At 44.8% G+C, this 12,988-nt stretch overlaps 1 protein-coding gene across 5 annotated transcripts in view; it reads left to right on the forward strand.

The window, feature by feature from the left end:
- CHLSN (cholesin) overlaps positions 1-12,988 on the forward strand; it is a 251,728-nt gene that overhangs the window by 66,698 nt on the left and 172,042 nt on the right. The window contains exon 1 of one of the 5 annotated variants that reach the window (XM_077274827.1): positions 1,856-2,029. The exons of the other annotated variants lie outside the window; for them this stretch is intronic. Coding sequence (XP_077130942.1) covers positions 1,871-2,029 — 159 coding nt within the window. The 5' untranslated portion in view covers positions 1,856-1,870. Of the gene's footprint in view, positions 1-1,855; positions 2,030-12,988 lie in introns of those variants that run through there. 5 annotated transcript variants of the gene reach the window in all.

A 12,988-nucleotide genomic window follows, 5' to 3' on the forward strand; every position in this document is an offset into this window, starting at 1 on the left:
ACTATTGATTGCTTTTAGCCATAAGATACTGTGCGAACATTAAAGGATAATTTTACTGATAATTTCCAGGGTGTTATAAACATCTGTGCGTATCGTTCTCCTTTCAGCCAAACCCCCAAATTAGATTTGCGCTTTCCGCGGCTAAGTATCTGAAATTATTCTTTCGCGCACCAGATGTCCCCTAATGATAAAGCCTATCAGTGTAATGTACAGTAAAACATACACGTAGTGTACGACGGCGCGCTCACTTTTCCTGCTTCTCAGAAACTCTCAATTAATTTGATAAATTATGTAACCCCTTCACAGCCGCACAATTTTTTTTTTGCAGATTTTGAGTTGCAGTATGGTACAATATGGTATTTATTCTACCATAACATGAACTGGAAAACAATTCCAAGTGCGGTGTAAAATAGCGGAAAAAAATAGATTCCGACATTGTTTTTTGGGTTTTGTTTTTACAGCATACACTGTGCATAAAAAAAAAAAAAAAAAAAATGTAATCAGCAACATGATTGTACAGGTCAGTACAAGTATGGCGATACCAAACTTTTATAGTTTTTTTTTATTTTTGTGTCAAAAATATTAAGAAATTTTGTAAAAAAATAAAATTAATATGTGTTACCATTTTTTGAGATCTATGACTATTTTATTTCATTGATGGAGCAGTGAAAAGTTTTTTTGTTTGCATGGTGAGCTGGTATTTTATTGGTACCATTTCGGGATACATACAATGATTTAATCACTTTTTATTGCAACTTTTATGTAAATTCTGGGGTTTTTGTTTTTATTTTTTTAAACGTAATGGCCTTTGCCATGCGGATTAAGTAATTTTATATTTTTCTACACCAGATTATTCCGGATGCCAAATATGTTTATTTTTAAATAATTTTTTTTTTACAAAGTTAATGCTTCAAATTCTTATTTTTTTTTCTCTATTTAAGTTTAATTTTTTTTTATTTATTTTTGTTGGCCTTTTCATGGATTTTACCCTGCGATTATCTGATATGCTATAGTATTACGGGTACATTTCTAAACTCATAGAGGCCCACTCATCAAAGCTTTCACGCCAGAAAAGTGTCGTAAAAGCTGCAAAATTCTTGTACAACTCTGAGATTCGCTCTAAAATGTTGCGACGTCGGCCATTTTCAGGCCTGTTTGAATCACCCCTAACAAAATGGGCAGAGATGGAGAGGAGCCTGGGCGTGACTGGCGAGATCACGCCTGCCCATCCAATTCATCAAACTTGGAGTGCGAGTGTGCACTTAAACAGTCTTGATAAATTGGCTCCATAAGGTGCGGCCTGTGGTTAGGCCTCACAGGAGTATCACCATGGCAGCCATTGGGCCCTCCATAGGCCCCATAAGGTGCGGCCTGTGGTTAGGCCTCACAGGAGTATCACCATGACAGCCATTGGGCCCTCCATAGGCCCCATGAGGTGCGGCCTGTGGTTAGGCCTCACAGGAGTATCACCATGGCAGCCATTGGGCCCTCCATAGGCCCCATAAGGTGCGGCCTGTGGTTAGGCCTCACAGGAGTATCACCATGGCAGCCATTGGGCCCTCCATAGGCCCCATAAGGTGCGGCCTGTGGTTAGGCCTCACAGGAGTATCACCATGGCAGCCATTGGGCCCTCCATAGGCCCCATGAGGTGCGGCCTGTGGTTAGGCCTCACAGGAATATCACCATGGCAGCCATTGGGCCCTCCATAGGCCCCATAAGGTGCGGCCTGTGGTTAAACCTCACAGGAGTATCACCATGGCAGCCATTGGGCCCTCCATAGGCCCCATAAGGTGCGGCCTGTGGTTAGGCCTCACAGGAGTATCACCATGGCAGCCATTGGGCCCTCCATAGGCCCCCCTGATGGCATGGCATGGTATTCTGTGCCACAAAGCTACAGGACCCGCTCACTTCCCTCCTAATACTGCGTCTGATCTGGGTCACACAGTCACCACAACTCCATATTCTGGCTCTTTCCACCACTCAGGGACAGTCACCTGGCGAAGTAAAGTCCACACACAGCTTGTCGGAGGTCAGTGAGGTTCTCCCCCCTAAAAATGACCAGATATTTCATAAATGTGAGATTGGTTGGAGCAATGGCTGCCTATAACTATAAGACCTGACTTGTCATCCAATTATTATCATCACTGGAACATTTTATTTATTTTTTGCGCCTCTGATCGCCATCTAACATCGGACCCGCCAGACATTCCCAGCCGGATAATTGAAGGTGTCTCCGTTGATTTTCACATTAGGCCCTGACTGACGCTGCAGATTGGAGCCTGTCAGATTAATGGCAATTATGGTGACGGTAATCATCGCCTTCTGTGAACAATCTCTTTGGGTCTTTTACATGCAGCGATCATTGTTGGACAAATTATAGAATAATCAAATCTTACAAAAATCATATTTTTTTTAATCCTTCCCAAACTTCGTAATGAATTAAAGGGAAGCGATCATCCGAAAATGTACCTATTGTTTAATTCAGATCTTTATATATTTTTTTATATATATATTTATCACAGTCTTTATTTTAATTTTCACCCTGACCACTGGCACTTTTTTTTTTTTTTAACTTCCTGTCCTTTCAGGAAGAGTTTTCAGCAGACTTGTTATCCGCAGAGGCAGGATTACAATGACATTTAACACCTCTGTACACAGCTGATAACACAGGATCCAGCAATCACAATAGGTGATGTCACAGCGGACCTTTCTCACCTTCCCTTCACAATGACATTCATTGGATACACCAATAGAGATTGGTGTTTGACCATTATGGCTATGTACATATGTTGTTTCCTGAAACAACAAGAAATCAGAGTCTGGAAAAAACCCAGTGGCCAGTGTGAAAATTGCAAGATTTCTATTTTTTTTTTTTAAGTTTTAATACAGATTGTTATATGAAAAATAAAAACAATACCCAAAAAGAAAAACATAAGCACAAACCAGGGCTGTGGAGTCGGTAAGCCAAACCTCCGTCTCCTCAATTTCGATGACTCTGCCTCTACCAAAATGAGCTCCCGACTCCACAGCCCTGGCACAAATACATTTGCCCCCCCTCCCCCAAAATTTAACCGTTTCTTACCATAGCTTTCCTTTAACCCCTGAATAGAATAGAATTCAAGAGAAAATTCCTGCAAGTTATTGCAGTCCAGTGTTTTTTATCAACCGCTGCAAATCTCAAGGGAAATGCAATATTAATGGCTGAAGTTAGGATATCTCCAACTCTGGTTGCGATGTGAATAGCTAGCATGGTGGACAATTACTTCATGAGATGATCTGTTGTCAGAGCATCAGACTTGGTGGGTGGGGATTTAGCAGCAGGGAGGAGGTACACTGAGGAGCTTTCTATCTGGTTAGGTAGTCATAGATTCGACAGCAGCAGGAAGGAGGGACACTGAGGTGCTGTCAGTCAAGATAGGTGAGCAGATATTCAGCAGCAGGAAGGAGGGACACTGAGGTGCTGTCAGTCAAGATAGGTGAGCAGATATTCAGCAGCAGGAAGGAGGGACACTGAGGAGCTGTCAATCAAAATAGATGAGCAAATATTCAGCAGCAGGAAGGAGGGACACTGCAGAGCTGTCAGTCAAGATAGGTGAGCAGATATTCAGCAGCAGGAAGGAGGGACACTGAGGAGCTGTCAATCAAAATAGATGAGCAAATATTCAGCAGCAGGAAGGAGGGACACTGAGGAGCTGACAATCAAAATAGATGAGCAAATATTCAGCAGCAGGAAGGAGGGACACCGGAGCTGTCAATCAAGATAGGTGAGCTGATATTCAGCAGCAGGAAGGAGGGACACTGAGGAGCTGTCAGTCAAGATAGGTGAGCAGATATTCAGTAGCAGGAAGGAGGGACACTGAAGAGCTGTCAATCAAAATAGATGAGCAAATATTCAGCAGCAGGAAGGAGGGACACTGAGGAGCTGTCAATCAAGATAGGTGAGCAGATATTCAGCAGCAGGAAGGAGGGACACCGGAGCTGTCAATCAAGATAGGTGAGCTGATATTCAGCAGCAGGAAGGAGGGACACGGGAGCTGTCAATCAAGATAGGTGAGCAGATATTCAGCAGCAGGAAGGAGGGACACTGAGGAGCTGTCAATCAAAATAGATGAGCAAATATTCAGCAGCAGGAAGGAGGGATATAGGAGCTGTCAATCAAGATAGGTGAGCAGAAATTCAGCAGCAGGAAGGAGGGACACAGGAGCTGTCAATCAAGATAGGTGAGCTGATATTCAGCAGCTGGAGGGACGGACACTGAGGAACTGTCAATCAAGATAGGTGAGCAGATATTCAGCAGCAGGAAGGAGGGACACTGAGAAGCTGTCAATCAAGATAGGTGAGCAGATATTCAGCAGCAGGAAGGAGGGACACTGAGGAGCTGTCAATCAAGATAGGTGAGCAGATATTCAGCAGCAGGAAGGAGGGACACTGAGGAGCTGTCATTCAGGCTAGTTAGGAAGAGATTCGCGGGCACTGTAGAACTGCCAATCAGACTTGGTGGGTGGAGATTCAGCCCAGCAGGGAGGAGGGACACTGAGGAGCTTTCTATCTGGCTAGGTAGTCATAGATTTGACAGCAGCAGGAAGGAGGGACACTGTGGAGCTATGATGACTCTAAATAAAATAATAACACCCTTGCACTTAGGTCATCAGTCTAAAAATATTTATAAGAAGAAACGTGTAATCTAGAATTGCTACCCTGGTGATGTTGTGCAGAAGGCATATAGGTGAGTGGGTAGCTGCAGCGGATCCTGAATGGGTAGCTGCAGAGGATCCTGAATGGGTAGCTGCAGCGGGTCCTCAGTGGGTAGCTGCAGCGGGTCCTCAGTGGGTAGCTGCAGCGGGTCCTCAGTGGGTAGCTGCAGCGGATCCTGAGTGGGTAGCTGCAGTGGGTCCTGAGTGGGTAGCTGCAGCGGATCCTGAGTGGGTAGCTGCAGCGGGTCCTCAGTGGGTAGCTGCAACGGGTCCTCAGTGGGTAGCTGCAGCGGGTCCTCAGTGGGTAGCTGCAGCGGGTCCTGAGTGGGTAGCTGCAGCGGGTCCTGAGTGGGTAGCTGCAGCGGGTCCTGAGTGGGTAGCTGCAGCGGGTCCTGAGTGGGTAGCTGCAGCGGGTCCTGAGTGGGTAGCTGTAGCGGGTCCTCAGTGGGTAGCTGCAGCGGGTCCTCAGTGGGTAGCTGCAGCGGGTCCTCAGTGGGTAGCTGCAGCGGGTCCTCAGTGGGTAGATGCAGCAGCTTGTACTCTTTCTGCAGCACAGAGTACAAGGCGCATTGCACAGAGCACATTATGGATCTCAATCGCTGAGATCCATAATGGAAGTCCCAGAAAGGATTATTCAACCGGCTTCAATTTTCACAAGCAGAACACCAGCCTCCTCAAGTCAAAGAGATCTATTTAGTAACGTGTGCAGCTTGTACTGGGAATAAATGTGAGCACGTTTAGGTGGAGAGCCCCTTTAAAAATGGCTGTGATATGGCTGTGATTGAAATGTTGGGCGAGTTTTTGTCCCGAGCTGCCCCATGTTTTTCAGTTACGGCTTCATGCTTTTCAGGCCGCTCCTCGGTCTATAAACACACATTGGTGGCCTGCGAATCCCCCGGAGAGTGATTATCTGAGACTGAGGGATCCAGATCAGCCGTTTTCTATCTAACAATAACATTCATTCCTGGTTACTTGGTTCTGCGCCCCGGCCTCATTTCTGGGGGCTGCACTCGATTAGCATCAATAGCGCTGTGGTTCCCATTACCGGCACATGCAGACCCTGCAGATCATGGCGCACAGATGGACGGAGGAGCACGCACCATCTGGAGAACGGGCCTTTATGGCGTCTTCGGTAATTAGATAGATCGGGAGTAAATGGAAAAGCTAATATCCCCATGTCATGAAAGAAGCGACTCGTCTGCAGCCCGGAGTACACGGCAATCATCTGTGCAATGTCAGGGCAGATGTTATATACAGGGACGGTATTATCGGTGTGATCAATGCCAGTGATATAAAATACTCCTCCCCCCACAATAAATGGGACCCCCCAAGTTGTTTTTTCAGTCCAGTTATTAATAATCGCACAAGGTTATAGCTAAATCTTGGACCGGTGGGCGACGTCTCATATTTTTCCTACCATAGCGCCACCTAGAGGGGAGAATTTGCCACTTGAGTGACCACATTCGCAATTCTTTTATAAATAAACTAGATGGTGGCCCGATTCTAACGCATCAGGTATTCTAGAATATGTATGTATATAGCAGCCACATAGTATACAGCACAGGCCACGTAGTATATAGGAGCCATGTAGTATATAGCTGACAAATAGTATGTGGCCTGTGCTATATAGTATGTGGCTGCTATATACATACATATTGTAGAATACCCGATGCGTTAATACAGGCCACACAATATATAACACAGCTCAAACAGTATATAACACAGCCCATGTACTATATAACACAGGCCACGCAGTATATAGCAGTCACGTAGTATATAACACAGGCGACGTAGTATATAACACAGGCCACGCAATATATAGCACAGCACATGCAGTACAAAACACAGGCCACATAGTATGTAACACTGCCCACGTAATATATAGCAGCCATGTAGTATATAACGCAGCCCACGCAGTATCTAACACTGCCCACGTAGTATATATCAGCCATGTAGTATATAGTACTGCCCACGTAGTATATATCAGCCATGTAGTATATAGTACTGCCCACGTAGTATATATCAGCCATGTAGTATATAGTACTGCCCACGTAGTATATAGCAGCCATGTAGTACTGTATATAGTACTGCCCACGTAGTATATAGCAGCCATGTAGTATATAGTACTGCCCACGTAGTATATATAAGCCATGTAGTATATAGTACTGCCCACGTAGAATATATCAGCCATGTAGTATATAACGCAGCCCACGCAGTATCTAACACTGCCGACGTAGTATATATCAGCCATGTAGTATATAGTACTGCCCACGTAGTATATATCAGCCATGTAGTATATAGTACTGCCCACGTAGTATATAGCAGCCATGTAGTACTGTATATAGTACTGCCCACGTAGTATATAGCAGCCATGTAGTATATAGTACTGCCCACGTAGTATATATAAGCCATGTAGTATATAGTACTACCCACGTAGAATATATCAGCCATGTAGTATATAGTACTGCCCACATAGTATATAGCAGCTATATAGTATATAGTACTGCCCACATAGTATATAGCAGCTATATAGTATATAGTACTGCCCACGTAGTATATAGCTGCTATATAGTATACAGTACTGCCCACGTAGTATATAGCAGCCATGTAGTATATTCTACTGCCCACGTAGTATATAGCAGCCATGTAGTATATAACGCAGCCCACGCAGTATCTTAACAGTGCCCACGTAGTATATAGCAGCCATGTAGTATATAGTATTGCCCATGTAGTATATAGCAGCCATGTAGTATATATAGTACTGCCCACGTAGTATATAGCAGCCATGTAGTATATAGTATTGCTCATGTAGTATATAGCAGCCATGTAGTATATATAGTACTGCCCACGTAGTATATAGCAGCCATGTAGTATATAACACAGCCCACGCAGTATTTAGCAGTGTGGGCACCATATCCCTGTTAAAAAAAAGAATTAAAATAAAAAATAGTTAAATACTCACCCCCTGGGATCCAACGGCGCTCTGGCGATGTGCGCGCGACTGCCGCCATCTTCCGTTCCCAGGATGCATTGCGAAATTACCCAGAAGACTTAGCAGTTTCGCAAGACCGCTAAGTCTTCTGTGTAATTTCGCAATGCATCTCTTGGACCAGAAGCTGGCGGAAGGCGCGAGCGCATCGTCGGACTGGTGAGTGGAGGGTGAGTATAGCAGGTTTTTTTTTTATTATTATGTTTTTTAACATTAGATTTTTTTACTATTGATGCTGCATAGGCAGCATCAATAGTAAAACGTTGGGGACACACAGGGTTAATAGCAGCGGTAACGGAGTGTGTAACCCGCGGCATAACGCGGTCCGACACTGCTGGCATTAACCCTGTGTGAGCGCTGACTGGAGGGGAGTATGGAGCGAGCGGGCGCCGGGCACTGACTGCAGGGGAGTAGGGAGGGACTAATCGGACTGTGCCGTCACTGATTGGTCGCGGCAGCCATGACAGGCAGCTGGCGAGACCAATCAGCGACGCGGGATTTTCTTGACGGAAGTTGCCGACAGAAAGACAGACAGAAAGTCGGAAGTACCCCTTAGACAATTATATATTTAGATAGTTCACATGAAAATATGAAACTTTGTAATATATTTTATCAGAGAACTCTGCTTCTTTCTCCTCCTGAGCAGATCATTCAGTCTCAAAAGTCTCAATTCTTGGGTAAAATCTGTCTTTAGTCAGTACAGTTTCCCATTACTGAGATAGGAGATGACAGTTGGTGCCCATAATGTTCTATGGAGAAGTGTAAGTGTTGTACCAGGAGAACTTGGAGCCAAATATCTGTCTCCCTCCTCCACAGAATTGTATAAGCACGAACTGTCATCTCCTATCTTAGTAATGTGAAAATATGACTTCACTGAAAACACATTTTAAGAGTGAAAGATCCGGAAACAAAGAGTCATCATAAATGGTAGGTTCTCTAAATGGGATATAGTCAGCAGTGGGGACTGCAGGGATCTGTACTGGGAGCAATGGGGGCCACAGGATCTGTACTGGGAGCAATGGGGGCCACAGGATCTGTACTGGGAGCAATGGGGGCCACAGGATCTGTACTGGGAGCAGTGGGGGCTGCAGGGATCTGTGCTGGGAGCAGTGGGGACTGCAGGGATCTGTACTTGGGAGCCTCAGGGATCTTTACTGGGAGCCTCATTGATCTGTACTGGGAGCAGTGGGGGCCACAGGGATCTGTACTGGGAGCAATGGGGACTGCAGGGATCTGTACTGGGAGCAGTGAGGACTGCAGGGATCTGTACTGGGAGCAATGGGGGCCACAGGGATCTGTACTGGGAGCAATGGGGACCACAGGATCTGTACTGGGAGCAGTGAGGGCCGCAGGGATCTGTGCTGGGAGCAGTGGGTGCCACAGGGATCTGTACTGGGAGCAATGAGGGCCACAGGGATCTGTACTGGGAGCAATGGGGACCACAGGATCTGCACTGGGAGCAGTGGGGACCGCAGGGATCTGTGCTGGGAGCAGTGGAGACTGCAGGGATCTGTACTGGGAGCAATGGAGACTGCAGGGATCTGTACTGGGAGCAATGGGGACCACAGGATCTGCACTGGGAGCAGTGGGGACCGCATGGATCTGTGCTGGGAGCAGTGGAGACTGCAGGGATCTGTACTGGGAGCCTCAGGAATCTGTACTGGGAGCAGTAGGGGCCACAGGGATCTGTGCTGGGAGCAGTGGGGACTGCAGGGATCTGCACTGGGAGCAATGGGGACTGCAGGGGTCTGTACTGGGAGCAGTGGGGACTGCAGGGATCTGTACTGGGAGCAATGGAGACTGCAGGGATCTGTACTGGGAGCAATGCGGGCCACAGGGATCTGTACTGGGAGCAATGGGGACCACGGGATCTGTACTGGGAGCAGTGGGGGCCACAGGGATCTGTACTGGGAGAAGTGGGACCAATTCTTTTTAATCTCTTTATTAATAACCTTGTGGATGGAATTGAGAGTAAAGTGCCAGTCTTTGCTCATGACACCAAACTATGTAGGATATTAAAATCTGATCTTGACACTATAATATTGCGAAATGATCTGAATAAGATGACTGAATGGGCAAACACTTGGCAAATAAGATTTAATGTAGATAAATGTGGAGTAATGCACCTAGGACGGAGTAATCCTATTGCTCCATATACATTACATGGGAGAACTCTCGGGACTGCAGGACAGGAGAAGGACGGGGGATTCTGCTTACAAGTAAGCTGAGCAGCAGCACTCAATGTCAAGCAGCAGCCGCAAAGCAAACAAGATTTCAGGATGTATAAAAAGAGAGATGAAATCCCACCATCCCAGCGTATTATTACCCCTCTATAAATCACTGGTGAGGCCACATCTAGAATACGGGATCCAGTTTTGGGCTCCACAATTTAAAAAGGAGATTCAGAAGTTAGAATCAGTTCAAGGGCGGCAACTAGATTATTGCAGGGGATGGAAGCCTCTCATATGAGGAGAGGTTGGAAAAGTTGGGTTTGTTTAGCTTAGAAAAGAGACGTCTCAGAGGAGATCTCATTTCCATGTATACATATATGTGTGGCCAGTACAGAACATTGGCACATGACTTACTCCTTCCAAGGACCAAGGTTGAGTTTTGATGGACCGAGGTCTTTTTTCGACCAGTGGAGCTCTCAGTCCTGGAGGAGAAAGAAGCAGGTTCCTCTGATATGATATATTACACAATTGCTCATTTTCATGTGGGTTTTTGATTTATGAAATATAAATTAAAGTGACGGTTCCACTTTAAACACCATTAAACTCCTAATCTACTCGAGTCCTTATTAGCCCCCTGCCGCGTTCTATTAATATGCAAATAATAATATAATTATGAGACCCACTTTCACATATTTCTTATTGGATGCAGAATCTTTTGCGTCATGAGATCCTTTATGTTGTTGCGGTTGTTTCTGCATCTATTAATGGCGTTGTCTCAATATCATAAATGGGTAAAATTGTAAAAAACAAGTAACTTTGCAAATCACAAGATTTTTGTTTTCAAGAATGGAGGAATTTTAAATTTTATTGTTTTCGGCTCGTTGCTTAGGTTACCGACCACCTCTGCATTCTATCAGCACTGATTAAGAACACTGGACGACCCCTTTAATGGATTATCATTAAATTCCATCATATAAGGCTATAGAATGGATAAATAATACCGCCAAAAGGTGCTAAAATGAAACCTCCCATATATCTTCAGTATAATATTACGGTACTATTAGTGTTCACATATCTCTGCCACGTATTTTTCAGCCGGTGCCACCAATTAGAAGAGGCTTTGTGTTTAGTACATTCCTGGGTCTTCTCGGCCCCCCGTCTTTTCTATGTCGTCTTCTGTCCTCTTGTGACATTTTATATTGCAGGCTTCTTAATTACATGTTCCTGTGTCATACATTGTTTGCGTCCTGCTTCCCCTTTTTTTCAGCAGATTGGCGCCCGTGATCGGTGCCAGCACTTATCTGCAGGGTGTGTGATAGATGACGTAATAAGCCCGGCGGCGCGGTAATGAATCACGACTGAGGCTGAGGAGCTAATGAAACCGCTGCGCTATCTGCTCGCCTGTCTGTGCATCTTGTCATATCTCACTCACAGTTACAGGGAATGTGTCCTCAGACTATTGTTTATAGCAGCTATTATATTAAATGTGTTTTTATTTATACTGGTTTGATGTGGTTTCTTTCTTTTTTTTAATTTTAATTTTTTTTTTTTTAAATCAGTCTCTTTATAAAAAAAAAATCTCACACTGACCACTGTGCCTTTTACTAGACTCCTACTTCCTGTTCTGTATAGATTATTTTTCAATAGTCTCTTTATCATCACAGACAGGACTACTTTAACAGGTATCACCTGTGTATACAATGGGTAACACAAATCCACAATTCATAAAGGGTGATGTCACTGCTCACCTCCTCCTCCCCCTGTACAATGACTGATAACACCTCTATATACAGTAGATAACACAGGATCCACCATTCACAATAGGTGATGTCACAGCTCACCTCCTCCCCCTGTACAATGACTGATAACACCTCTATATACAGTAGATAACACAGGATCCACCATTCACAATATGTGATGTCACAGCTCACCTCCTCCTCCTGTACAATGACTGATAACACCTCTATATACAGTAGATAACACAGGATCCACCATTCACAATAGGTGATGTCACAGCTCACCTCCTCCTCCTGTACAATGACTGATAACACCTCTATATACAGTAGATAACAGGATCCACCATTCACAATAGGTGATATCACAGCAGCTCACCTCCTTCTCCTATATAATGACTGATAACACCTACAGTACAGACCAAAAGTTTGGACACACCTTCTCATTTAAAGATTCTTCTGTATTTTCATGACTATGAAAATTGTACATTCACACTGAAGGCATCAAAACTATGAATTAACACATGTGGAATTATATACTTAACAGAAAAGTGTGAAACAACTGAAATTATGTCTTATATTCTAGGTTCTTCAAAGTAGCCACCTTTTGCTTTGATGACTGCTTTGCACACTCTTGGCATTCTCTTGGTGAGCTTCAAGAGGTAGTCACCGGGAATGGTTTTCACTTCACAGGTGTGCCCTGTCAGGTTTAATAAGTGGGATTTCTTGCCTTATAAATGGGGTAGGGACCATCAGTTGTGTTGTGCAGAAGTCTGGTGGATACACAGCTGATAGTCCTACTGAATAGACTGTTAGAATTTGTATTATGGCAAGAAAAAAGCAGCTAAGTAAAGAATAACGAGTGGCCATCATTACTTTAAGAAATGAAGGTCAGTCAGTCCGAAAAATTGGGAAAACTTTGAAAGTGTCCCCAAGTGCAGTGGCAAAAACTATCAAGCGCTACAAAGAAACTGGCTCACATGAGGACCGCCCCAGGAAAGGAAGACCAAGAGTCACCTCTGCTTCTGAGGGTAAGTTTATCCGAGTCACCAGCCTCAGAAATCGCAGGTGAACAGCAGCTCAGATTAGAGGTCAATGCCACACAGAGTTCTAGCAGCAGACACATCTCTACAACAACTGTTAAGAGGAGACTTTGTGCAGCAGGCCTTCATGGTAAAACAGCTGCTAGGAAACCACTGCTAAGGACAGGCAACAAGCAGAAGAGACTTGTTTGGGCTAAAGAACACAAGGAATGCACATTAGACCAGTGGAAATCTGTGCTTTGGTCTGATGAGTCCAAATTTGAGATCTTTGGTTCCAACCACCGTGTCTTTGTGCGACGCAGTAAAGGTGAACGGATGGACTCTACATGCCTGGTTCCCACCGTGAAGCATGGAGGAA

Source organism: Ranitomeya variabilis, chromosome 7, assembly GCF_051348905.1.
Source record: "Ranitomeya variabilis isolate aRanVar5 chromosome 7, aRanVar5.hap1, whole genome shotgun sequence".
NCBI classification, from domain to species: Eukaryota; Metazoa; Chordata; class Amphibia; order Anura; family Dendrobatidae; genus Ranitomeya; species Ranitomeya variabilis.